The sequence below is a fragment of the Marmota marmota genome, unplaced genomic scaffold, assembly GCF_001458135.2.
Source record: "Marmota marmota marmota unplaced genomic scaffold, marMar, whole genome shotgun sequence".
NCBI classification, from domain to species: Eukaryota; Metazoa; Chordata; class Mammalia; order Rodentia; family Sciuridae; genus Marmota; species Marmota marmota.
The window spans coordinates 17,683,344-17,710,642 of NW_025999880.1; the positions used below are offsets into that span (position 1 = coordinate 17,683,344).

Below are 27,299 nucleotides of genomic sequence, written 5' to 3' on the forward strand. Positions count from 1 at the left end.
AAGTTTAAAAAAAAAAAAAAAGGTAAAATAGTTCCTTCCAGGTTCACGTCAAAAATGTGCAAGGTCAGGAAATAAGTTATCGTCCTTCCAAACTCCCACAAAAACATAACAGCAATTAGGGGTGTGTTCCCAATTACCACAATGGATAAGAGAAGACAACTATCCCGTCATAAGTGTCAACAAAGTATGTGGCACGTCAGCCAAAATGGAAGTTAACATCCCATCAGAAACAGTGGCAGGAGGAATTAGAAACAAACAAAAACCAGAACCTCCTGAGGAAAGGACCAGACTGGGAAGGTCAAGGTTCCAGTTCTATTCTCGACTGATGTGGAAAGACCTTAAAAGAAAAGCAGAAATCAGAAACGTTAAAACCCACCTTGGCCCCAAACCAGGATGCCGCATTTCTATCCTGTAATGGACAGATGCACTTTATCTTCTTGGGATGGAAGTGAGGAATGACTCACCAGCAATTTAAAATGTAATAATGAACCTGGACACTGCTCCACCCAGACCCATTTCTCAGATAACCACCAACCTGAGGGCAACTACCCTCCTCCAAAAATGAGCCCAGCAAAGTTAGTTACTAATTAGGAAAAAATAAATTATCCAATTACGCTAACTTGCTGAGGCTGGCAAGCTGTGTTTTATTCTAGGTAGGCAGAATTCCATCCAGAACCCCCTTGGGAATTGTCTATATAAAGGCAAACTGCCCAGGTGAGAAGGCGCTCCTTTCTGGCTTTCACGAATACAGTTCTGTGACGCCTGCCCTGAGATCATGTCTCTTCGACTTTCCAGCGGATCCAGGAGATCCGGTACCCGTCCCAGCACCGGATCGCTCAGGCTCTCCAGCGGGGCAGCCAGTTTCGGGGCTGGGAATGCATGCGGTATTCCAGGCATTGGAAGTGGCTTCTCTTGCGCCTTTGGGGGCAGTTCATCAGGAGGAAACGCAGGGACAGGCAACCCCTGCGCTGGCTTCACTATGAATGAGGGGGGCCTCCTGTCTGGCAATGAGAAGGTGACCATGCAGAACCTCAACGACCGTCTGGCGTCCTACCTGGATAACGTGCGCGCTCTGGAGGAGGCCAACGCCGACCTGGAGCAGAAGATCAAGGGCTGGTATGAGAAATTTGGGCCCGGTTCTTGCCGGGGTCTCGATCACGACTACAGTAGATACTTCCCAATCATTGAGGATCTTAAAAATCAGGTAAGAAGCTGTATTTTGCCATCGCATGTAAATACTTTTATTTCTAAATATCTTTTCGCTTAAATTCTGAGAAACATTTACCATCCCTTTTTTTGTGATTTCTTAAAGGGAATTTCAATTTCGCGTTGGAAATAAGTGCTTTCGGTTAGTTATCCTTATGATAAAAATGTTATTGACTCTCTATTAATTGTATTGATTTTGATTCTATTTCCTAATCTAAAACAAAGTTTTTGTTTTTGTTTTCATTGTGATAAATTGCCTTTTTAAAAGTCACACTCCCCATTTTCTAGATCATTGCTTCCACCACCAGCAATGCTAATGCTGTCCTACAGATCGATAATGCCAGACTGACAGCTGATGATTTTAGACTCAAGTAAGTAGACTCACAGAGCAAAAAGAATTCATGGCAATTAATGCAAAGAATAAATCAAAATTCATTTTTAATTCCTCCACCAAAAAAAAAAAATATATTACCAACTCATATACCGGGACTATGAAACACTTGGATTTAAAATCAACTTGGATTTTAATTAAGAATGTTTATCATTTTTGTATAATTTGGCTAGTCTTAGTGAACAGCCAGAAAACTAGTGCCCAATAATCTACTTTTCTGTCAAATACCCCCAAAATTTTTAAAATAATAATTATTATGCAATCCTTCAAAGATGTCTCTTGTGGCCAGATTTGCCACTTTGAAATTCTAAAATTCTAGCCTTTATCCTTGATCAGTGACTGTCTCCAGCCATGTATACAAGTTGGAAAATCATTAACATTTTTTTTTTTAGGTATGAAAATGAGCTGGCTCTTCACCAGAGCGTAGAGGCTGATGTCAATGGGTTACGCAGAGTTTTGGATGAAATAACCCTGTGCAGAACTGACCTGGAGATTCAGTATGAAACCCTGAGTGAAGAGTTGACTTACCTCAAGAAGAACCATAAGGAGGTAAGAGATAAACATCTGCATTTTGCTCTTCCTCCACACACACACACTATCCACCTGCCAGGAGATAATGTACCTTGCCTCTTAAATGAGAAGGTGATGGTGAAGACCCATTGCCAGGTCTGAGATCTGACTCATCTTTGTAAGTATCAAATTATTCGTATAGATTTACACTCTTTCTTTCATCCAGTTTCCCATGGGAAAAAAGGAACCATGTTTTCCAGACCAATCAGGATTATAAGATCAATGTTTGGCTATGTAATTATAGCTAAGTTAAAATAGTCCACTTTAGGCGATTATATTTAATTATATAAAATGAATATACTTTACAGACATCTTTAAAAAAAAACTAGATCTAAATTTCTACATAACAGTGGCAGACTTAAAACACTAAAACATTAACTGCCTACACACATTAAGTATGTGTGTGCGGGCAACCTTAAGACATTCTTAATAGGTATGGCTATAAAAATGAACCTGCAGATGAACTGTTAGACCAGAATTTTCACTTCTAAGAATATAGTATACTTCCAAAATGTTCAATTTGAAAGCGAACTTCAAAATCAGATCCTGCAACCGCTTCATCTTTGAGATTATTTTTAGAGTCACTGTTTTCTAAAAAAGACAAGATTTCTTTATCCTTTGAAAATAAATTTGATATTTTTAAATAGCCAAAAGACTTCTTCAGTCAAGCCAAATCCTTAAATAAGCAGGAGCTCAAGCGAAGAAGCTACTTAGTTAGTCATGATGTCTGGTAAATATAACTAATTGAGTAGCAGCATTTGGCCATAAAAGTTCAAGTATGGTTATAATCCATGATAGGTACTCAATACATTTAGGATGAATTGGAAACAATCAACTTTTTTAATGCCTCACTTATAGGTGACCCCATTTATACATCCTTTTCTTTTACTGCTTGAACTTGGGGAGGGAGGGGAGTTTTTGCTCAATCCTCAAGAAGGAAAAGTACCCATGGAGATAGGGAAAGTACAGGAAAGAATGCCAGAACAGCCTGGGGGAGGGGAGGGGTGCTGCAGGGAACAAAGAAAGCTTCAGTTACTGTCATTCAGACCTGTCCAGGAGGGGGGAGGAGGGTTTCTGCCAGGAGACACAGGATGATCTGTGAGATTTCAATTTACACCCCCTTAACATGATGCCTGTCATCTAGTCTTAGCAGCTCAGGCTCAGGCAGAATGGCATGCAGACTTTGCGTACAAGATCCCAGCTTCCATGGTGATAGTAATCATAATAGCCAACATTTATATGCCAGGCAATGTTATGAAGTCTTACTATTATTAGTTTGTTTACTTATTTTGTAACAACCCAAAGAAGGGTTTTTAATTAGCTTCAATTTTCAGATAAGTAAATTGAAACTTAGATAGGTTAATCAACTTTAACAAATTTACATAGCCAATACAGGACAGAACCAGAATTTACATAGGGATTTGACCAACAAGACACTATAATGTCACTATGTCAGCTTAACAGACATTTGGATTCTTTCCTTCCTGTTGGGGGAGGGGGGTAATGTACAAACAAACATATTTACTTAGTCAGTCAGTTAGTTATAACCACTCCAGTTGTTCAGAACTATTCAAACTCAATCCTTGGACCATGTCCACACTATATTCAGGGCATAGCTTGGTGGAGAACACATTGAAGTGGGTCTCGAGGGAAATGAAGAGCATCAGCAAAGGTGGAGACATTTACACTATAAACACCTGGAATAAGAGAACAACTCATTCTAAGTATTTTAAGGGTTTTCGTGTGGAAAAGGAACTAAGACTTGTTCTGGGTAGCAGAACTACAACTGATGCGTTGGAGTTTTAGGAGCTCCTGAACAATTGACACTTCTAGAATAAAACAGGCTTCTGCAGGTGATAGTGAGTGACTCCTCCTTGAGAGTAAGCCCAATGGACAGGAAATATGAAAGGGGGAAGGGAGGGTTTCTGCACAGTCTGGGAGGGGACCACCAGTCACTTCTAAGAACTCTTCCAAAGCCAAGCTCCTAGACTTTTAATAAGGTTCCTGCGTAACTGAGCTGTACACTTCTCTGCCTCTAGGAAATGCAGGCTCTGCAGTGCGCGGCGGGAGGCAACGTGAACGTGGAGATGAACGCCGCCCCCGGGGTGGACCTCACGGTGCTGCTGAACAACATGCGAGCCGAGTATGAGGCCCTGGCTGAGCAGAACCGCCGGGACGCCGAGGCCTGGTTCAACGAAAAGGTGAACTTTTGTCCAGAAAACGATCACTGTGCATTTTTGTGATGTTTATAAAACTAAGATTTGCTCCCTCACTTCCGTCATTTCAGAGCGCTTCTCTGCAGCAGCAGATCTCTGAGGATGTGGGAGCCACAACCTCTGCCCGGAACGAGCTGACCGAAATGAAGCGCACTCTCCAGACCCTGGAAATCGAACTGCAGTCGCTCTTAGCCACGGTATGAAAAGCAGTTTCTTACCGACTCCTAGGTTCTTTTAAAATATGAACCAGTTGGTTTTAAAGACCATACCCGTGTTGGAAAAAAAAAAAAAATGTCCACATGTAGTCTTATCATTATCCTAAAACAAGAATGGTACTGTGTGTGTGTGTGAGAGAGAGAGCTAAAAGAGCAACACCAGGGTTTTAGATTTTTGTTTTGTTTTTGTTTTTGGAATTGAATCCGAGGGCACTTTACCACTGAGCTACATTCACAGTCCTCTTTCTTTTTTTTTTTTTTTAATTTTGAGGCAGGGTCTGGCTAAGTTGACGAGGCCATCTTTGGACTTGTGATCTTCCTGCCTCAGCCTCCTAAAGTTGCTGGGATTCCAGGCATGCTTCTTCCACCCAGCTCTTTAGGTCTATTCCACCAAAAAAAGATCTGACTATATTGAAACAGTGATCTAGAGTCAGTGTTACTATGTGTTAAAGTGAAATGCAAAACAATTATAGATAACATTAATGAAGAGAAAATCATATCGAAGGAATTTCTGTATATTCATTTATCCATCTCAGGTTCTGTCTTTTGTTCCCTAACAGAAACAGTCCCTGGAGTGCTCCTTGACAGAGACGGAAGGCAACTACTGCACCCAGCTGGCACAAATCCAGGCTCAGATTGGGGCCCTGGAGGAGCAGCTGCACCAGGTCAGGACTGAGACCGAGGGCCAGAAACTGGAGTATGAGCAGCTCCTAGACCTCAAGGTCCACCTGGAGAAGGAAATTGAGACCTACTGCCTCCTCATTGGCGGAGATGATGGGTAGGTCAAATAATGTACATGCAAGATGTCATATTCAGTCAGCCCTCAGTATTCACAGGTTCCACACCCTTGGATTCAACCAACCACAGGTAAAAATTATTGAAAAATTAAAACTTGCATCTGTACTGAACATGTACAGATTTTTTTTGTCATTATTCTCTAAACAATGTAACACTGTTTGCCTCACATTTTCATTGTACTAGGTATCATAAGCAATATAAAGATGACTTATAGTATGGGGGAGGATGCATTTTTATATGCAAATACTATGCCATTTTATATAAGGGACTTGAGCATCCTTGGAATTTGAGATCTGCTGGGGTCCTAGAACTAGTTCCCCACCAGTATTGAAGGATGACTTTCCTGAAATTTGAAACTTAGATTCCAAGAAAGTGAACATGAATTATTATGACCACACTTATTATCATGCATGCTAAGTATTAAACATAATACTCTTCTGCCAAGATACAAATTAGCAATATTTTACAAAATCAAAATTCAAACCCTGTATTTAAGGTGTGAAGATTTAAAATACCATTTCTTGATGCTAATGAAGAGCAGTTTCTACAGTGTAAATCCACTGAGTATGTTCTTACCAAAGAGCTAAAGAAAACCTAATAGTGGATCTGAAATCAAAGGGGTCGATTCCAAATCACGCTCTTCCATGATGTTTTCACAGGGCCTGTAAGTCTGGAGGTTACAAATCTAAAGATTATGGATCTGGAAACATGGGAAATCAAATGAAAGGTAATTAAGATGGAAACCCACTATTATATTACTTCATTTCCAATGCACAGTTGATTATTTTTATGTTACTGTGGCTTAGCATAAGACTAGATAGACATAATGAAGATTTGTAGAAGATATCAGTGATTGCTAGATGTCTAGTAACTAGAGTGACATGTGTTCATCTTAAACAGTCACATGTCACTATGATTTTACCTATCCAAGTAATCAAAATTCACCAAAAATGAGTCTTTAAATTTTTGCACTGACTGCATAGTCCATCCTGTATAAAAATCCTATTAGTCTTTTAATTGATAACTCTCTAAAATCTCCTTTTAAATTTTAATTTCTAGATCCAGCCAAAGCCATTGTGGTTAAGAAAGTTCTTGAGGAGGTCGATCAACGCAGCAAAATCCTAACCACCAGGCTCCACTCCCTGGAAGAAAAATCTCAAAGCAATTAATAGAGAACATATGCCAAAGACCAGCACAGAAGAAAAGGCATTATATAATCTGGGAAAATGAGCAAGCCTAAGAAACGCCTGTCCTCTTGTCTTTCTGTCCCTTTCTCTATTTGGGCAATCAACAGGTATCTCCCCATTCATCTGGAAGAACGTCACGTCCAAATATGACGACTCATTTGACTACCTTGATGACCCTACAGAAATCTGTTATGGATTCCTTGTATTCAATAAACCTTCTTCCTTCAGCAAGTTATTACCGATGACCTTGTCTTGTCTTTAGAAAGTTTTTATATGAGCACTGAACAGCTTTGAATCTACATGAATACTTTAAAACATAGTTAACTGATTTCTATCTAGAATTTTGTGAGCCTTTCCCAATAATTCTGAATCAGACAATTTCAGAAGATATTAAAAATACCTCCATTTAAATCCTTAATGTGCCATACTTGATATAAGAAGACTAAAATATACACATTTCAGATTCTTCATCTATAAATGGGAATAAAGAAGGTACTTCTTTCAAATGACTAATGTAAAGATTAAACAAATTTTTATAACGTACACTGGTAGGACACTCAACTGCTATCTCTTTTTTAATATTCAATATTTATACCTAATTAATTAATTCAGTTATTTGATTCAATTAATTAATTTTCGAATCTCATTTTCCTTATGGATATATATGCAAACAATATTCTAAAAGTAAGAAAGGTTAAAGCCAAAGTTAATGGCACCACCCACTTGCCTTACAAGGTCAAGATGGATGTTTATAACTCTCTTGACCCATGGATTCATCCCTACTAAAGGGAAATATGTTAGATGAACTGAGAGCATAATTCCTCAGATCAAATGTTACCCCTAGATACTTAGTTGAGCCTTGAGTCCTCTCTGGATGAATTATCTATACTGTAATCCATTCAGGAAATTTCGATTACAGGTTCCATGTGGAAATACTAAGCTGAAAAGGTGATGGTGTCATTGAGTATGTAATTATTCTCAAATTACATTTATAGTTTTCTGATACAGTCTCAGCCAGGGACCCCTAGAGTCAAAATGCCTAATCATGTTCCCCAACAGATTACATGAAATAAGTACATTACAATGTCAAAGAAATTTCCACTTTAAAAAAAATGCATTTAGTAATTGTCCAAATTCTGAGGCCATCTACCTGCCTCTTCGCTATCTATCATCCAATCCTCTCTCCATTGGTTCCGGTAATGCTTCCAAATGTAAATAAATCCTTACATATGCTGAAGCTTTTACCTGGACTTCAGTTTTTAGAACCCCACAGAGTAAGAAAAACAAAAGATAAAGCAGGAAGTATTTATAAACAGAGACCCTCCCTGCAGGCTCAAGCCCCACTGGGCCATGCAATCAATTGTAAGCATGACCTAGAAATAACTCACCTCATGTCCCAGGAATTGCAAGGGGGTTTTGTTTTGTTTTGTTTTGTTTTGTCTCAACTGCTGAAGTAAAGAGAAGAGGGAAAAATGACCTCTGAGATTAGCAAGCCAAAATTCACACTATCTGGCTGTTCCAAAATAATTTTAAGCTGAGAATTTATTTTAAGGGGTCCAGGGAGCCTCACAGAGATAAATTCTCTTTGGAAAAACTCATCATCATTCCAGGCCTCAAAGTATTCTCACAAATAAAATCCTCAGGATAATTAGCTGTTGTTAATCAAAAATCACAAAACATGGAGAATCAAGATGCCATAAGGAAGCACCAACAGAAACAATTCTAAAATATAGAGAATTAAAACAAATGAATATACTTAAATTAAATAAAAGAAAACCTTGAAAGCAGGAGCAGAATCCCAAAAAAATTAGAGTGACTCAGCAGATTTTTCTCAAAAGAACCAAATGTAAATTTCTAACTATAAAGAAGATAAGAAATTAAATTTAAAATCTTAATGCTTAGATTCCACACTACATCACACACAGTGGGAGAGAGAATTAATAAGTTGTAAGGTATACTGAAGAAATTATCTGGAGCTCAGCACAGAGAGAAAAAGATAGGTAGATAAATCAAAATGAAATTCCATTTCAAACTCTGCAATGTGGCAAATATCAAAAAGCCTTATGTAGCAAATGTCGATGAGGCTGTGGAACAATGAAACATATGTATATATTGTTGATGAAGCTTTATTTTATTCATTTATTTATATGTGGTGTTGAGAATCAAACCCAGTTTCTCACATATATGAGGCAAGTGTTCTACCACTGAGCCACAACCCCAGCCCAACAATGAAACTCTTTAACACTCTTGTGGGGTTGTAAACACGATCACTTTGAAAAGTTATTAGGTTTTTCCTAACAAAGTTGCATATGTGCATATTCTATGTAATAGGCTGGTGGCAGCAAGCATTCATTCTCTTGGGGTCCCTCCTCTCAGATCACACACTGGGCAGCACCTATGACCACAAATATCCCCACTCTGTGGCAATCGCATTCAGCCATTTGTCTCATGATCTGGCCAACTATAAACTCTTGAGGGCAGGGCATATTTCTATCATCTCTGAATCCTCAGCACCTGGCACAGTATCAGATTCAGAGCTGAATGAATGATGTGAGCCAGGTTCTTACCAGAAAACAACTTGAAACTGCCCCTAAAGACTAAAAGGAAGTTAAATGATTAATCATTGAAACACTTATGTGCAAAAATAAACAAAATAAACTCAGGTCACTCCACTCTGTACCATACTTAGAATAAACATAATAATATATTATATTATATATATATAATATATATATATTATATATATAACATATATATAATATATATATTATAATATATATATTATAATAGATATACTAGCATAATAAATATAAATTTTGCTAAACTTTATCTATTAAATTTTTAAATGAGATTCAAATAATCAATTGGAGGTGGGGGGAACAAATTATAGACTAGTTTTCCTGAGATAATTTAGACCAAAATGTTGGCCATCCTCTGTACTTAAGCAAGAAAGCCCTCTATACTAACATGGACAAACTGCCTTGGTAATGTTATAAAGCAACAATGACAAATAGTAAGCCAGACCCACCATAAATTCTGACATGCACTCCCCACCCCACTTCCAGTTGAGAATCTGTTATTATAAAAGTTTAACTATAAAGCATGGAGAGGTTATGCCTTACACCAGGGTGGCCAGACCACAGTCCCCTCCCCAAGCCAGGTGCCCAGGAAGAAGAAATACCCTTCTTTAAATTGTACAAAGTTAAATCCAGAACTACAAAGGGACTGGTACAGATCATTAAAATACCAATAACTCACAAGGCTAAGTAGTCACTGCCTAGAGCCCCCTGAATGTCCTCAACTGTGGCAGCTGGCCTTGCCCAAGACCTTCTCCCTTCCCACTTATCCAGTAACTAAACTGGCACCTCCAGGATCCTGCTCCAGGCTTTCCCAGTGTCCATTTGAATCATGTCATAAAGTTGCAAGATCTTTTTAATATCACACTGCTGGGAGCCATTAGCCAAGTAGGTATGACAATTTCCTTGCCAGCGTACCCCATGTTGCAGTGACATTGAATGTAGGTGACCTTGCTCAAGGACCAAGGCGGATCAGGGCGTTCCCGGTTTAGGTTCCAGGTTTAAGGTTTAAGATTATTCCTGCTGGGAATAGGGCGTATCCTGCTGCCTGAGTTCCCCTTGAGTTCTCACGGGATTCAGACAGTATATTTTGGAGATAGATGCCCAGTGGAGGTGGATTTGGGCAGAGAACGTGGATTTCCCCAGAACGTGATTGTAGATGGCTGGTGTGAGTTCGGGAATAAAGAGTTGCTGTTTGAATCTACAAGCTGTGTGGTGGCTCGTGATTGTGTGCCCAGCCAGACTGTGGCATCACACAAATATAATAGCATACTAATTGTTTTCCTTTTGTCTGCATCTTTGAAAAGTGCTTTATAAATGTTTTTATTTAACACATTTCCCACTTACTCTATGCCAGGCGTTACTCCTGGTCTTATAACTTATTTAATCCTTATGATAATTCTATAAAGGAGGAACTAGTATCTTCATTTTATATCTGAGGAAAAGGAGATACAGGGATGTTAAGTCACTTTCTCAAGTTCACAGAGCCAGTAAATGGCCAGATAACCAGTGGGAAGCTGAATATACAAAACTATGACTTCAAGATTTTTTTTTTTTTTTTAAGCATGATGCCATGGTAACTTTTTGGAATTTGGGCAATTGGGTCTGATGGAGGTGGCACAGTCTTTGACAGCAGATGACAGATGGGGTTGTTGGTTTTAGCAGCACAAAACCTCTGCAGCGAAACAGGGAGAGAATCTGGGTTGTATCGCTAGGTAGCAGGATGCGGCTGCAAGTCTGTGACAGAAGGTGTACAAGTAGGCAGTGGCCTGGCGAGGTGAGCTCCCAGGGCCAAGCTCCATGGAAACTGGGTCTCTAACTAGGGCAGCTGTTTGTAAGCAAGGGTTGATAATAAGCCAGCCATCTGGGACCCAGAGATTGCATCGAGGTCAACCCTTGAACAGTGACTACTCTCCCTATTGTTTCTCAGTGGGAAAAAGATGTTAATTATTTTCTGACAGTTTCTCCACATTGTGAAAAGTACAGAAGAGAATTCTTGCTATGATTATGTAAAATACTGCAAAAATTATGCACTAAGTTCTTTTTTTATTCCTCGTGAATTTATATACTTTAAAAATCACGCATGGAAGATAATAATACATATAATATTATAAATTACAATATTACAATAATAAAAAGAACAATGAAATTTTATGTAAACAATAACTCTGCTAACATCCAAGGAAGTCCTGTAGCACATTAAGAACAAATACCTGTGTCCTGGTTATGATGTAGTGAGAGTCAGACTTTAAAATTTCTTCCTTCAGCCCCTAACTAGGAGCCTCCTTTGCCTTCTCTTCCACTCATATTTGGAACTGAGGCTTCCAAAGTGAGGTAACATGGGACATACAGATTTTGCTGATGTCTCAGTAGACTGGTGTGCACTAAGTTCTTTAAGAGCAGGGACAATGACAGGTTCGTTTCATTTCCAAGATCTAACAGAAGGTTTTTGCAAGATGTTAAATTAATAATTGATAAGATTTGACTTATTACTCTTGTATAAAATGCAAACTAAATAACCAGATAAAGTTAATAAATTATACAAAGCAAATAATAGAATAAGTAGAATACTTGATAAACAAATAGGATGATAATAATAAATAAGTCAATAGAAACACAATAAGTGAATAGTAAATGAAACAAGAGCCTCGTCTGTTAGCTTCTGTATTCATCGTAAACGGTAATGAATTTCAAAGAATTGTATTATCTTATTAATATAGTATGTGATGGAAGTGACAAATAAAACAGGCATTGAATCTATCTTTGCCTAAAATTACCCTGAAGCTATAAAAACTGCCATTTTTTAATTTATAAAAGCTGCAGCTTAGAAAGTTAATTCAATCATACATTTTGATCTGACTTCCTCTTTGGATATACCACCAAAAATCTACAGAGCAATGTAAAGAACAATAGTCTTTGCATGTCAGTAAATAAGCAAATAAAAATGTAAGTGTCTGGAATCTTTGTTCAAGCAATACCTCTAAACTCAGGTCACTCTACTCTGTATCATCCTTAGAATAAACATAATAATAAATTTTATTATATATTATAATAGATATACTAGCATAATAAATATAAATTTTGTTAAACTTTATTACATTTTTAAATGAGATTCAGATAATCAATTGGAGGTGGGGGGAACAAATTATATACTAGTTATATACTAGTTTACTCTGAACCTCTCTGAGTCTTAATTTTAAATGTATTTAAAGTAGTCTAACCTACTTTAAATTCCCCATCCTTTCTAGGCAGCAAATAATTTTCCTCATTGTTAGAGTCTGTAAACAAGTCAAAATAACACCTGGCATTTTGCCAGGGGAATGTTACAGTTCGTAAACAAGTCTGGATGGTGCCTGGCAAAATGCCAGAGGGAGTGGTTTGAGAAGTAACAAAAGTGAGCCATTAAGTGTGGAGATTCCTTATTGGTTGACTGATGTATCTAGTTTATGCTAATTAGATAAGCTGTGTGGAATGTATAAATACTGCTCCTGTCCTACAATAAACGGCTCCCACTCCTGCTGTATCAACGTACACAAGTTGTTTGTCACCCCCTGGCTATTTTGCCCAGCCAGCCGGGCTGCGGCACCTCATTACATTAGATAACGGAAAAAAAACATATTTAATAAAAAATATTTTGGAAATATTCTTTTTTAACCAATTTTTAGCCACTTTTCAAAAACATTGTTATCAAAATAGGGTTTACCCACAGTACAAAGTGGAAATCAACTGCACAGGTAAAGTCTTAGAAACTTCAATAGCTGTTGGCCCATAAATGAATATGAAAACCAAATTGAAACATATGACTTATCCTAAAAAGGAATTGTGCTTTTTCTACCTCCCCTCCAAAATAATCGTTTTCCTTAGAGTTTATTCCAGTAAAAAGAATCAGAAGGCAGAAATATATATTTTTTTTGTTTTAGATCATTTTAATTTTTTCTGTTTCTTTTAATTAGGCAACAAGATGGAGGAATATTCCAGTAGTAGCACAATTCCCAAGAGGAATACTTCCCCAGCTGCAGACCTGTCTTGACATTTGAATGATGATAAACATAACATGAAATTTTTGACATGCAAAACTAGAAGGAAGCTAAAGAACAGTTCAATTAATAAAATGTTTGTCAAAAAATACACACACACACTCACATATATTAGTACATAAAATGAAGGTATATTTTGGATTTCTGTTCCACCATAACATTATAGCCCTGTGCTGGCCAGTCCTTGGCTAGTGGCCACTTCAAGAAGAGTGCCTTTGGCTATTGCTGCCTCACTCAGTCCTTGTACGGGGTCAGTTACAAGAACAGAGCAAGGAGAACCCTGCAGGAGCTAACAGTCCTCATAGTTGGGCAGTGAGTCTTAAAAAGAATTTGACTTCATCTCTGCATCTTTCCTAGCTCCCACTTATTTACTCAGGGAGTGTGATTCCCAGACAAGGTCTCAGCTGAGAGACCCAACTACTAATTCTCCCAGCAGGGAGGAGAGTGAGTGCCTCAGTCCTCCGGAGGGTTTTGGGCAGTACACCCAGCACTCACTGCAGCCTGAAATTCCTCTCTTGGGGCCCATGTGAGAGAAGAGTCATGGATGCCTACAAAGATTGAGCTATCAGGATGCTCAGCACAACCTCATTTCAACATTAGGTCCAACATTAGTGGAACGGTTAAATTTGCCTAGTAGTATATCCAGTTAAGAAAAGCGTAAATAATCATTAAAATAATTCTATATTACAGGAGTCAGCAAACTTATCAGTAAAAGGCCAGATAATAAATACTTTCATTTTGCAGACTCCATGGTCTCTGTTGCAGCTATTCATTTCTGCAGTGTGAAAGCAGCTACAGACCATGTGTAAACAAAGGGGCCTAGGTATGTTCCAATAAAACATTGTTCACAAAAGCAGATAGTTGGCCAAGTTTGACCCACAGGCCTTATTTTGGCTGCTGCTACTATAGAAGGTAATGATTGATTTGGAAATATGCTCAGGATGTTTTAATAACTAGAAGCCAATAATTTTAAAAAATGTTGCACAATGTGATCCCATATTTTAAAATATTTAAAACATGTCTATGTACAAAAAGCACAAAGCATGAATAGAAAAAAAAAAGGATGGTTTGTATCAAGAAAATATTGTGTAGAAAGAAGAAAACCAAAATTAAAAGAAAAAATTTCAAGCTTTAGTGAAATATGGTAAAAACCTATCCTGATACTAAGGAGAACCACGTCTACCTAAGCATCCAAAAGTCTGGATTTGGACGGCAGCATTTAAGTCATCTCCTCTTGGCTATAGTTTAGCGCCACCTGCTGTCGCTAGAAGATAAGAACATTAGCCCAGCCTCCCAGTGCAACCCCCAACCATCTTAGCTCTATATTTTCAACAGTGCCTCCATGATATCAGGGGTTTTCTCTGTGATTGTCCTGTGTGGCCAATGTCCAGTAGGTAACTACATTGACACTGAATGTATATAAACTCATGAATGGATCTAATATTAGAGATAATAATATCAATAAGAACTAGGTACATGATACACACCAGCAATTCATAAAACAGGAATGCTCCCCCAAACATTACAAAGTGCCTGATGCCCAACATCTCTAGTAATCACAGAAAGGTGAATTTAAACAAAGAAATGTCATTTGTAGCATCAAAACAGGTCCTTTTGTTTAAATATAACAAATATCCACTTTTGCAAGGATGTAGAGGGAAAGCATTCATACCTTACTGAGTGGAGTATAAATTGGAAAAATCTTCAAGAGAATAATTCAGCAACAGATATCAAAGCCTGGGGGGGAGGGAATATCTTTAGAACCAATAGTTCCATTTCTAGGAATTTATCCTTACATAATTAATTATTAACATGTTTATTCCCATTAGTTATGTTTATCAGAGTGAAACCTTAGCCATAATAAAATATCTAACAATGAAGAATCAATAAGCTGAGATGTGAAACACCCATCAGCATCCATCAAAGGATTGTCATGCAGCCACTAAAAAGGTTCATGCAGTGACCTGAAAAGATGTCAATCATTTATTGAGAAAAAGTAAAGTTTCAAGGTATTATATACAATATGACCCATTTTAGTAAGGAAATAATTGCATACATGTTACATATATGCTTATAAAATCTAAAACAATAAGTACCAACATGTTAACAAAGCTGTTCTGGAAGAGTAGAAAGATAGGATAGTGGATAGTGGAAATAAAATAGAATTATTTTCTATTGCCTGTTTACCTGCATTTTCTAATTTCCTGAAATAAGCATGTATCACTGGGAAATTTTTTAAATTCTAAAGAAAAAACATTTGCACATTTAAATGTTTTTACAATGAATACCCTATTTATTTTCAAGAAAAAAATACAAGAATAGTCGAGTAATAAGTAAATAGTATGGTAGAAACTAAAAACAATAAGGAAAAAAATTATGTGAGGGAAGAAGAAACTAGAATTAAGGGTTGAAGCAGGGACAAGAAAAGTTTTCTAAAAGAGGCAGCCCTGGAAAGTAGGTAAAATTGGGGTTCATGGAAAGAAAAGAAAAAAAAAGAAAGGAAAGAAAAGGATGGGGTGGTAGGTCTTGTTCCAGGACCAATCACATCAAAAGTTCTTCTAGAAATATTCAGCTACAGTGAATGGGTCACAAGTTAGTACATATATTATCACTCATTAGCCCTGGGTAGAATTGTTCGTATTCACTCTATACCCAGAAGGACAATGGTAGGCTTTGGACTTGCTCTTGAATGCCACTGTGGGAGGGACATGAGGTTTACCTGGCACCTTTCAACCAAGGTTTCCTGGAGCCTGGCTTCTCTGTCTCCCCCTGGGGCATGAGTGCCAAAGGAAAACAGTTGCTTGCTGGGACCCGCTCCTTGCTCCATCTAATCAGCCCCACATCAAAGCTGAATCTTTTCCTTTTCTCTGTCCCTGGAAGGATTTGGTTAGGCAGTTGATATTCCTACAGTTCCCTTCCATGATCTGTTAACCATATCAGGTGACCCCACAGCCAACGCTCCCCAGCCTGACCTGAATCTGTAGCCTCTCCACTCCATCATCTCGTCCTGTCAGCCTTTCCAGCAGAAGCCACATGACCAAACGGATGCTTGCTGGTGGCAAAGAGGAAGCATTAAGAGAAAGAACAGAAGGTGGAGCCAGGTGGTAGAATAGGGCTTACCAGCGATTGTCCTAAAGAAACATAAATTTGAACTATTCACACATGAAAATACCTTCCCTAGTGCTAAAGGATACCAAGTGACAGATCACCAGGTTATAGCATTATAATAAGAAAACATGCATGAAGAGGGTAAAGGGACAGTTGCACATTACCTGTGTCACCCTTCTCCCAAGCTGAGGCAGCAGAGCCCAGAAAGATAACAATTGCTTGGGGAAAAGAGAGGGAAGTAAACAAAAGACATTGCACTAGGCTGCACTACAGTGCTGAGAGCCATAGCTAAGTAGGTACGACACATGGCAATTTCCTTGTCAGCCTACCCCATGTTGCTTAGAGGAAGGACTCTCCATTGTGGACCCAGGTCATTTGCAGTGACTTTGCATGAAAGGTGACCTTGCTCAAGGACCAGGGCGGATCCGGGTTTAGGGTGGATCAGGGTTTAGGGCGGATCAGGTTTTAGGGCGGTTCCAGGTTTAAGGTGATTCCTGCTGGGAATAGGGTGTGCCTCAGGCGACTTGAGTTCCCGTTGAGTTCTCGCAGGATTCAGAGAGTATTTGGGATTCAGAGCCCAGTGGAGAGTGTGGATTTTGCCCAGAACGTGCGTGTAGAGTGCCGGTGTCAGTTCGGGAATAAAGAATTGCTGTTTCAATCTACAAGGCTGTGAGTGGCTCATGATTTTGTGCCTAGCCAGACTGCGGCACTACAGCACTTGGAAGATCTTCTTTGGGTCTGATAATAGCACCAGAACAGAATCAATAAACTAGACTGTAAGGATGGCCTTGGGCCTTGGGCCTGAGCACCCCAGGGAAAATGACATCACCAAGAAATCCAGTGGCAGCTGATAGGAATTGAAAGGTAGTCAGAAGCTCCAAAATTTAGTATAAATGATGGAGCAAAAGAACAGACATTCAGCCAGCCAACACTGATGCACGCAAGCCTGAGAGCCTCATGAGGACCTGGACTGACATCCCAACTCTTCTCATCTGCCTGATCCTCTGTGTTGTTCTCACCACTCTTTAACTCTACAGTAGTCTCTCTAACTCTACAGCAGTCTCTTGACTCTGGTAAGAAAAGGACTTCTCCCTATGACCACCTCCTCAGCCAGCTGTCAGCTTCACCCCAGGAGAAGCCTGCCTTGGTTCCTGATCTGATCACCACAGTCTGAGTGAGTGTGCATCTGCTGGATTTAGAGCCTAAGGCTTGAGACTTTTGATCTGACCCACTTGAGCTTAGCAGGCAGAGGGAATGTCTGTCATGAGCCTGTCATGATTAAGTGTGTTTGCAGTGCTTAGAATTAATCTGGATTGTTTGCTGTGAATTGATTATGTCTACTGCAGTACCCAGCATTAAGGATTGTCATTTTCTCGATTAAGAACCTATACAGTGAAATTGTATTGAGTGATTTGAGTGAATAAAGCATTGAAAAGGGCAGAAGCGTGTGGACATTCTTTATTTCTCCCCCTGGACTGCATAAATTGCACCTTTTGCCCATCGAGACCTGGACCCACAGGAGTGGTCTCTCAGTTCACATGTTTTTGGAAAACTTCTTTTTTTCCTTCCAAGCTAACCAAAAAGCTAACAGAAATGATGATTCTCTACAGGGAATGTCTGTGTGATCTTGAATGGCCTTCACTGACCCTCCCTCCCCACCACCCAGCAGCTCAAGAGGCTGAGGCAGAAGAATCATGAGTTCAAAGCCAGCAAAAGCGAGAATCACAAACCCAGGATCATATCCAAAAATAAAAAAAAAAGGATAGAGAAAACAGAATATATAGTAAAAGGACAAAATAATCAGTGACCCAGGATGTTCATGAAGCAAATAATTTTTTTTATTCATTCAAGGAATATTTATCACCATCTAAAATATGCCAAGCATTGCAGTGAGAGTATTCAAACCTCACATCTGCATTCCCAATTTTCCTGTGTTGTCCAGCACAAAAAGTTCTATCACCATTCAACAAATATTCTATGCCCAATTACTTCTCTTAATTATTTTGAACTTATGCCTTACTTGAAAAACACATAATAGAATATTCTCTGGAATGAGCAAGAGATCAAAGCCCTGAGTTCTATTCTCAAATCTGCAAAGTTCCATCAGGAGCAATATGCCACACTTTGCAATATCTGGTTTTGTTGCTAATCTAAATGCATGTAATATGTTCAACTGAAATTTTTAAAATACTGGTCATCTGCCTCACCAAAATAATAATAATAATAATAATAATAATAATAATAATAATGTTTGCTATTTGCTAGTCATTCTGCAGTTATTACAAAAAAAAAATCATATTCTACAGAAGGCTGAGGCAGGTGGATCACAAGTTCAAAGCCAACCTTGGCAACTCAGTAAGAACCTATATTAAAGTTTAAAAATTAAAAAGGCTGGAGTTGTAGCTCAATGGTAGAGCTACTGGTTCAAACCTCAGTACCCCAAAAAATCATATTCTATAACGAAATGTAGTGTATATGATTCTTTACAAATCAAAATAAATTGCTAATCACAAACTATTAAAAATAGCATATAACTAAGGGCAGAGAATTGTTCTGGGAGCCCAAATATCTGGGACTCAGTCTATGTCTTTTTAAACTATCATATATCAAACAACTCCTGGCACTTGTGATCATTTTACCTCACGGAACGTCATCAGATTTTTGAAGCTTCCAATGTACAGACGAAGGAAATGCCAAGAACTAATTTGTTTTCTTTGGCGAGTCATTATTTCAAATAAAAACAGAGTATTAAATTTGAGGTTGGCTCAAAACAATGGGAACTAATGTTTACCAAAGAATTCTAACACTTCAGTGAAGAACATAATTGTATTTAAATATGTGATTGAAACCCTTTAATCCACCAAACACCAATGTTCTAGGCAGTTTGCAAACCACAGAATTAAGTCTGTTTAACAGACTTGTCATCATTTAAAAGGAAAGTCACCTTGATACACCTGAAAGAAAGAATGAAATGCATTAAGGAAATAGAGACAAGAAGAAGATCCTGTGGATTTATCTATATGTTGATTTATATGCTGATTCATTAGGCAAAGAATTTGAGTCAGTGATGGCTGTTTTAATCATTAACGCCCTTCCAGCCGGTCAATTCTGAACAGACCTGGGGAAACATAAGAACTTAATTTCGAACCTAATTTTACAAAGCAAAAGAAGAGATGGAAAAATGGAAAAAAAAAACTGAATTCAGATGATAACTACAAAAAAAAAATTCACAAACCCCAGGCCAAGTTCAGAGGGAAAAGATAATGTTAAAACTTGTCCTCCCTCATTCTTTGCACATAAGGCTCTTTCCCCAGGGGCTCTGAAATTTGTAAGTTCTACCAGATTTCTTTCATTTAGCTACTCTTCCTTTCTTTAAATTTTCTATTTTTCCAATGACAGTTTAAAAATGAAAAGAATTCTATTTCATAGTTTAAAAAAGGAGAGAAACCTGACCTATCCCCACATCTCCAACATTTGCATACCATTTTATCATTAATATTTAGACTGCCTTCTTGTTTTCATCATTTGGGAAAAAGATGAGGCAAGGTGACCAACATATTATGTTTGGGACATTTTTTTTTAACCACCTTATAAGGGCATTGTGGCAATTATTCCATTAAAATGCTTGCAAAACACGGGCTGGGATATAGCTCACTGGTAAAGTGCCTGCCTCATAGGTATGCACAAAGCCCTGAGTTCAATTCCCTATTCCAAAAAGGAAAAGACAAAAAAAAAAAAATGCTTGTAAAACACCTTATACACCCTGAAGAGATGCCACCAGGCATCTCACATAAATGTGAGAAGTAGCATCATGCTAGTGTGAAAACACTGCAGGTGTAGAGTAAAACCTGATAACCTACAGGGCTACATAAAGGAAATCCTCACCTAATTTAATAATGCATCCCAATAAAAGCAGTTTAAGGAAAAATTAAGAGAAGCCAGGACATTGGAAACAAATGACTGAGTATATAGATTAAAGCATGCACATAATTCAATAGAGACCAAATAGACCAGGAAGAAAGTTTTAAATCAACACAAGTCAACTACATAAGTGTAAAACTAAAGAGGTTAAGAAATATTTTTGGAAACAGCTATACTTTTTAAAAAACAATCTTCTTAAAATGGTGGTAAAATATATACATAACAAAATTTACCATCTTTTTTTAAAATATTTATTTTTTAGTTGTAGGTGGATATAATATCTTTATTTCATTTTTATGTGGTGCTGAGGTTTGAACCCAGTGCCTCACGTGTGCTAGGCAAGCACTCTACCCCTGAGCCACAACCCCAGCCCCCAAAATTTACCATCTTAATCAGTTTTTAAGCACACAGTTGAGTGGTGGTACATACACTCACATTGTTTTACAACTGATCTCCAGAACTCTTTTTACATGGCAAAACTAAAACTCTACACCTACTAAACAACATCTTAACCCCCATTCACCATTCTGCTCTTTCTACGAATTTAACTGCTCTAGGAATCTCATGTAGTGGAATCATACAGTATTTGTTCTTTTTTTTTTTTTTTTTTTTTGTAGTGGGGGTTGAACCCAAGGGCTCAATACCACTGAGCTAAGGCTGGCCTCAAACTTGCCATCCTCCTGCCTCAGCCCCTCAAATTGTCGCAATTACAGGCACGAGCCACCCCACTTACCCAGGTTTTTAAAAGATATTTTTAAACCAGAGAAGTTACAAACTGAAATGAAAGGAAATTATCTATAGTAGTCAGGGACAGAACAACACAAAGCAGAAAGTGATCTGGGAGGGCCCTGGATTTCAGAACAGACACAGAGATCCCAACCATAAAATGAGTTATCAAAAGTATGTACAGGTCCTCTTAACTAAATGTCTTTTTAACAAAAGCAGAAAAACCTAAGCAAAGAGTAGATAAGGGAAACTTTGTAAACTGACTCCAGGAAAAATATGGATTATTAAAAGTGGGTTCAGTAATCCCAGCGGCTCAGGCAGCTGAGGCAGAAGAATCACGAGTTCAAAGCCAGGCTCAGCAAAAGCAAGGCACTAAGCAACTCAGTGAGACCCTGTCTCTAAATAAAACACAAAATAGGGCTGGGGATGTGGCTTAATGGTCGAGTGTCCCTGAGTTCAATCCCTGGTACCTGCCCCCCAAAATAATGAATTCAGATCTTCCTCTCTGGAAATTTTTCTAACAAAAAGAAGAGAAATTGACCTCATGTCTTTGCTTCTTAGGATCAGATAAAGAAAGACATTGCTAGCATTATGTCAGACGAGAGTTCAATCAAAAGGAAAAGCATACTTGGGGCAGCCTGACAGCTCTTTGAGCCCCTACTAAATCAAGCTGTCTGGAAACTTGTCTGGTCGTTCTTAGACATTACTTACTTCAACACAGGTGTTCCTGAGATCCAACAATACTGGCCTGGAAGGCTATTGATTTAAGTTTTTATTAACAGCAAAAACATATAATTCAATATCAAAATACAAAAATTGCAAAAACCTAACTGCATAAACTTCAACAACCTCAAAAGCAGGTTGACTGAAATCATCAAAGAGAAGACTTAATTAAACCTGGAACTAACACTGAGGTTAGAGCCAATTTCTAACTTTTGACAACAATACGAACAAAAAGTTCTGTGTTGGAAAATTTTCGTTCTCATCATTTTAATTACGTGTGATAATCTGCAGGTGTGGGAGATTAATCATGTGGCAAATTTAATGGAATTATATTTTCAGAAAAGAATTACCAGTCATCTAAATCTCTGAAAGGTTAAAACTATAATTCTGGATTTTTTTTTTTTTTTTTTTTGCTTTGCTCCACCTTTTTTTTTCCAGTGTAGTAAATGCCCCAGGGCTCTGACCCAGCCTTAGAAAAACAGCCAGTAGAGTGGGTTCATGAAAAATAAATTATCCAATTATGGATTAGCAAAACTGTAACAGTAATTCAGTGACAAAGAAAAGGAACACCCTGAAAAAGTGTGTATATAAGAGCCGAAATCCATAGGCTCTTCCCTCCACCTCTCACATTCGCTGGGACAAGCTAAGCTTTGCAGGAACAACATGTCTTGCTCTTCTCGCATCTCCTCCTCCAGGGCTGGGAGCAGCAGGGTGTCCGCTGGTAGAAGCAGCTTCAGCAGTGGAAGCAGATGTGGTCTCGGGGGTGGCTCTGCCAGAGGCTTCCAAGGAGGAACTGGCAACTGTGGCCTGAGTGGGGGACCTAGCAGTGGCTTTGGAGGTGGCTTTGCAGGAGGCTTTGGGAGCTGCTCAGTAAGAGGTGGTCTGGGAGCAACCTTGGGCTCCGGGAGTTGCTTTGGTGGGGGCTCTGGATTCAGCAGCGGTGATAATAGAGGTTTCTACAGCCATGGAGGTGGTATGGGAGGTTGCTTGAGTGGTGGCATTGGTGACGGGGGGCTTTTCTCTGGAGGTGAAAAGCAAACTATGCAGAACCTCAATGACCGCCTGGCCAATTACCTAGACAAGGTCAGAGCCCTGGAGGAGGCCAACACTGATCTGGAGAATAAAATCAAGGCGTGGTATGACAAATTTGGGCCTGGGTCTGGAAATGATGGTTCTGGAAGAGATTATAGCAAATACTATTCAATTATTGAAGATCTCAGGAACCAGGTAAGATACTATCTGTGATAGGCTAAGTTTCTATGATGTATCTTTCACTTTTAGTCAGATCATATACTGTAATGAAAATTCAAAGTCAATGAGTTATTTAAAAATATATTTGCTTGTTTTTTATGCAAAATGGTACATGGTATGTCTTAATGATGACAGCCCACTATGTGACATCTAACCGCATTAATTTTCTGATTGCATCTCAGATTTGAGTATTTCTCCATAAGAGTAAAATGTATATATCATGCCAAGCAGCTAACATGTATATATAAGACTGATTGCAAAGAACCAATTAGTTGAATCTAATTACTTTATGGTTAATTCTAACAGACTAACACATTTTAGTGTCTTAGTAGACTTAAAAGAGTCCTTACGACTATTTTTCTTCCTAGAAAACCTGGTACAAATACTGTATAAGGAGGTAGTGAAACCAACAATGTTTAGCCACTGTTGTATGGGAAATATTTTTTAAAGGCATTTTTCTCTAAGTGAAATTCAACCTCTGTACTATGTTCTGAAAGAGCTCATGGAATAACTGATCTTCCAAACAGTGAAAATCCACAGAAGGGCTATGTTCTGTGCCTATTCCTATAAATGTGCAAATTGTTAACTTTTTTGCAGAAAGATGTAATCCTAAATATACAGGTATCATTACTATGTAAGTTTGCAAATCAATTCCCCATTAAGAGCTAGCTAGTAAGACAGAAAACACCTACCCTCCCAGGCAGGCCTACAGACACAAGGCAAAAATCATGAGTGAACCATTCATTATTATCATCTTTTTCTAGATCATCACGGCCGCTGTTGAAAATGCTGGAATCATTTTGCAGATTGACAACGCCAGACTGGCTGCTGACGACTTCAGACTGAAGTAAGACACATCAGACTTGAAAACAAGTGTGACAGGAAAAAATAAAATCCAATCCATTTGCTTAAAAATTTTTCTTAATATCTTTCTGGGGATCATGACCAAAATTCAATTCACAAACATCCCAAGGGTAAACTGTAGAAACCATCATTCCAGGAAAAAAAATAAAATAAAAATAAAAGAGGAGACAAGTTAGGGATGAGGATTTCATTATAAAATTATTAGACATGATTAGGACTAACATCAAACTTTTGTTTTTCCTTATGGGGGAAAATCATCAGAGAAAACTTAGTAACCTTCATTTATCAAAATGCGTAGAGGTGAGAACTTGCTCAATCTGTAGGAAATGCAGGGGACTCTTTGAAAGGTGTCGGGCCAGCTCACTGCTACCTTCTTGCTGCCCCTTTCAGGTATGAAAACGAGCTGTGTCTCCGGCAGAGTGTGGAGGCCGACATTAATGGCCTTCGGAAAGTTCTGGATGACCTGACCATGACCCGCTCTGACCTGGAGATGCAGATTGAGAGTCTCACTGAGGAGCTGACCTATCTGAAGAAGAGTCACGAGGAGGTTGGGACCAGCTCCACAGGAGTGAAAGCCCTGACTTCCATATTTTCCCCCACATCTGTTTTATAAGAATAAACTCAATGAATTTCCCACATCTAAAGACCAGAAAAAGACGAATAATAAGCATAGTATATCTGAACTTGATTCCCCCCCCCCCCAGGTGTCCTAGTTTCAAATTCGCACTAGCTCTGCCCATTTTAGGAAGTTGTTGCTTTTCTATTAGCATCACGGTGATCTTTTCTCCTTGGTGTTAGGAAATGAAGAGTATGCAAGGAAGTTCTGGAGGGGATGTGACTGTGGAAATGAATGCTGCCCCAGGAACCGATCTGACCAAATTATTGAATGACATGAGGGCACAGTATGAGGAGCTGGCTGAGCAGAACCGCCGGGAGGCAGAGGAGCAGTTCAACAAGCAGGTATCTCCTCTCTGTGGGGCATCTTGAAGCCTGCAGCTACACACTTCTGCTCCTTTCATGGCCTAGAAGAAATGCATTTTATTTCTATTTAGAGTGCAGCCCTGCAAGCACAGATCTCTACTGATGCTGGGGCCGCCAGTTCTGCCAAGAATGAGATAACAGAACTGAAACGTACCCTGCAAGCCCTGGAAATTGAGCTTCAGTCCCAACTGGCCATGGTATGTGCAAATAGCTTTTCAAAATCTCCAACAGGGAGTTAAGCAAATGCACTTTTTTTTTTCTTTTTCAAGATGTTCACTAGTCACATGATAAAAGTAATGTTATGGAGACCTGTACCATGGTTCTAGAAAGCATAAAGCAGTTAATGTACTCTATTTCCATAAAATATTTAATCTGAAAAGATAATGCCAACAAAAATTTCAAAAGCAATGATTAATCAATAGAGGTTGTTATTGAGTGAAAGCACACCTCTAGAACCATATAAAATTGTATATTTTTAAAATCATCCATTGACTTATCTTCATCATGAATTTTTTATTTGCTTTTTCTCGTAGAAAAGCTCCCTGGAAGGGACTCTGGCTGATACAGAAGCCAGCTACGTGGCTCGGTTGTCAGAAATTCAGATGCAGATCAGCAGCCTGGAGGAGCAGATCTGCCAGATTCGGGGTGAGACCGAATGCCAGAACACAGAATACGAGCAATTGCTGGACATCAAGTCCCGCCTGGAGATGGAGATCGAGACCTACCGCCGCCTGCTTGATGGAGAAGGAGGGTAAATGGATGTCAGAAATGGGCCAAAATGCAAACCGTGCATTTTTTTATGAAACTGAAAACAGACACTGAGGTTGGAATTGTAGTTTCGAAGTAATAAAGTCACAGACACGGTACAATCAAAAGATATCCAGGGGCTGGGGATATAGCTCAATTGGTAGAGTGCTTGCCTCGTGTGCACAAAGCCCTGGGTTCAATCCCCAGCACCACCAGAAAAAAAAAAATTACCCCAAACCAGTAACAGTAGTATATGCCTGTCATCTCAGCAACTCCGGAGGCTGAAGCTGGAGGATCTCAAATTCAAAGCCAGCCTCAGCAACTTAGGGAGACCCTAAGCAATTTAGCAAGACCCTGTCTCAAAAAAGCACTAGGAATGTGGGTCAGTGGTTAAGTACCCCTGGGTTCAGTCCATGGTACCAAAAACCAAAACAGATATCCAAAGCTCCATCATGGAGAATCCCCAGCAGGGAGGGTTTTTTCCTACCTTTGTAAACTACAAAGGAAAACACAATTCTTCTTTTCTCTAGAAACATAGGATCCAGGGATTCGGTATCGGGTGACTCAAGATCTGGAAGCTATTCTGGTCAAGGAAGAGGTAGACTTTTTCTTTTTCTTTTTTTTTTTTAACATTAATGATAATTTTGTAATTTTTAAATTTTACTTTTAAGTAAAAGCATGGTTTGCTTGTCATATTAAAATGTATACGATTATTTACATAATCTTACCCAGAGAGAACAAACACACTTCGTGAATATAATTGAATTTCTCTGGATTTGCGTTTCTGTGAGTTTCCAGACTGACCTTGTCACCCCATGATTTTCAGATCCCAACAAGACGAGAGTCACTAAGACCATCATAGAAGAGGTGGTGGATGGCAAAGTCGTCTCATCTCAAGTCAGCAGTATTTCAGAGGTGAAAATAAAATGAGCGATTTCCAGGTCAACAAGAGTATCTTTCAAAGAAAAAAAAAATCAAGAAAGACACAAGTGAAGAAATCACGTCATTCTAAGTCAACCCTCTGAATATCTTCATGGAAACACTTCAGTCTAGAAATAGATGACTAGCCAATTTTTCTGCATCCTCTGATTTCTTTATTAGATTGCTCTTGAAAGTTGAAATGACAGCCCTGCTCTAATTGCTTCTAGGCTTCAATAAACTTACTCTTGCAAGCTAACAAAATCGTTGCTGAATGTTTTTTCTTTTCTTTTTTTTTTTCTATTTTATTTTACTTTTATTTTTTATTTTACACTTGCTAGGTAAGTCTGACACTGAACTACGCCCAGCCTCTGTTACTGAATTTTTTAAGAAAACCAATATCTTACTTAGAAATGAGCCTCTCAATTGTGATCTAGCTGCATCATGATGTTACTAGTATTAATTCATTATCGTGTCCCTTCTTCATAAAATTAGTATTATAGCCATCTTGTATGTAGGCATTTTTGACATTGCACAAGAATTGAGTGACACTGTATATTAAATTAGACCTCAGTGTCCCTAACACTGTAGTCAACAACTCAGCACACAAAAAAGGATGAGATCATTTGAACAATCAACTTACCAACAGTTAACGCCCTATTTTTTTGTGTGTCCATCAGGAAAATGGGGCATTTCATAAGGAAAAAAAAATAAAGAAAGAAACATCAGTTATGCCTCCTACTCTGGGAAGCTTATGCTGTAGGTGAGGAGGAAAGTCGAAACACAAAGAAGATAATAGGAATCAAAAGGAGTGAATAGGAAAGGACTTGATTTCACAATATTCATCAGAAATGCCACAGGAAT

At 38.6% G+C, this 27,299-nt stretch overlaps 2 protein-coding genes across 2 annotated transcripts; both read left to right on the forward strand.

The window, feature by feature from the left end:
- Positions 1-717: 717 nt before the first annotated feature.
- LOC107150790 (keratin, type I cytoskeletal 25) lies at positions 718-6,818 on the forward strand. Its single transcript, XM_015495910.2, has 8 exons — positions 718-1,204; positions 1,495-1,577; positions 1,990-2,146; positions 4,207-4,368; positions 4,455-4,580; positions 5,159-5,376; positions 6,056-6,123; positions 6,456-6,818. Exons 1-8 carry the CDS (start codon positions 776-778, stop codon positions 6,563-6,565), a joined length of 1,353 nt encoding a protein of 450 aa, XP_015351396.1. The 5' UTR covers positions 718-775; the 3' UTR covers positions 6,566-6,818.
- A 15,463-nt stretch (positions 6,819-22,281) lies between these two features.
- On the forward strand, positions 22,282-26,564 carry Krt24 (keratin 24). Its single transcript, XM_015495911.2, has 8 exons — positions 22,282-22,901; positions 23,690-23,772; positions 24,180-24,336; positions 24,588-24,749; positions 24,842-24,967; positions 25,304-25,521; positions 26,048-26,115; positions 26,344-26,564. The coding sequence occupies exons 1-8, from the start codon at positions 22,338-22,340 to the stop codon at positions 26,445-26,447; spliced, it is 1,482 nt and encodes a 493-aa protein (XP_015351397.1). The 5' UTR covers positions 22,282-22,337; the 3' UTR covers positions 26,448-26,564.
- The last annotated feature ends 735 nt before the right edge of the window (positions 26,565-27,299 follow it).

Coding starts and splice junctions, on each gene's coding strand:
- LOC107150790 (XM_015495910.2), top strand. CDS start 776: ATGTCTCTTCGACTTTCCAGCGGATCCAGGAGATCCGGTACCCGTCCC. Junction 2,147..4,206: donor TCAAGAAGAACCATAAGGAG/GTAAGAGATAAA, acceptor CTCTGCCTCTAG/GAAATGCAGGCTCTGCAGTG. Junction 5,377..6,055: donor CTCATTGGCGGAGATGATGG/GTAGGTCAAATA, acceptor ATGTTTTCACAG/GGCCTGTAAGTCTGGAGGTT.
- Krt24 (XM_015495911.2), top strand. CDS start 22,338: ATGTCTTGCTCTTCTCGCATCTCCTCCTCCAGGGCTGGGAGCAGCAGG. Junction 22,902..23,689: donor TTGAAGATCTCAGGAACCAG/GTAAGATACTAT, acceptor ATCTTTTTCTAG/ATCATCACGGCCGCTGTTGA. Junction 26,116..26,343: donor CTATTCTGGTCAAGGAAGAG/GTAGACTTTTTC, acceptor CATGATTTTCAG/ATCCCAACAAGACGAGAGTC.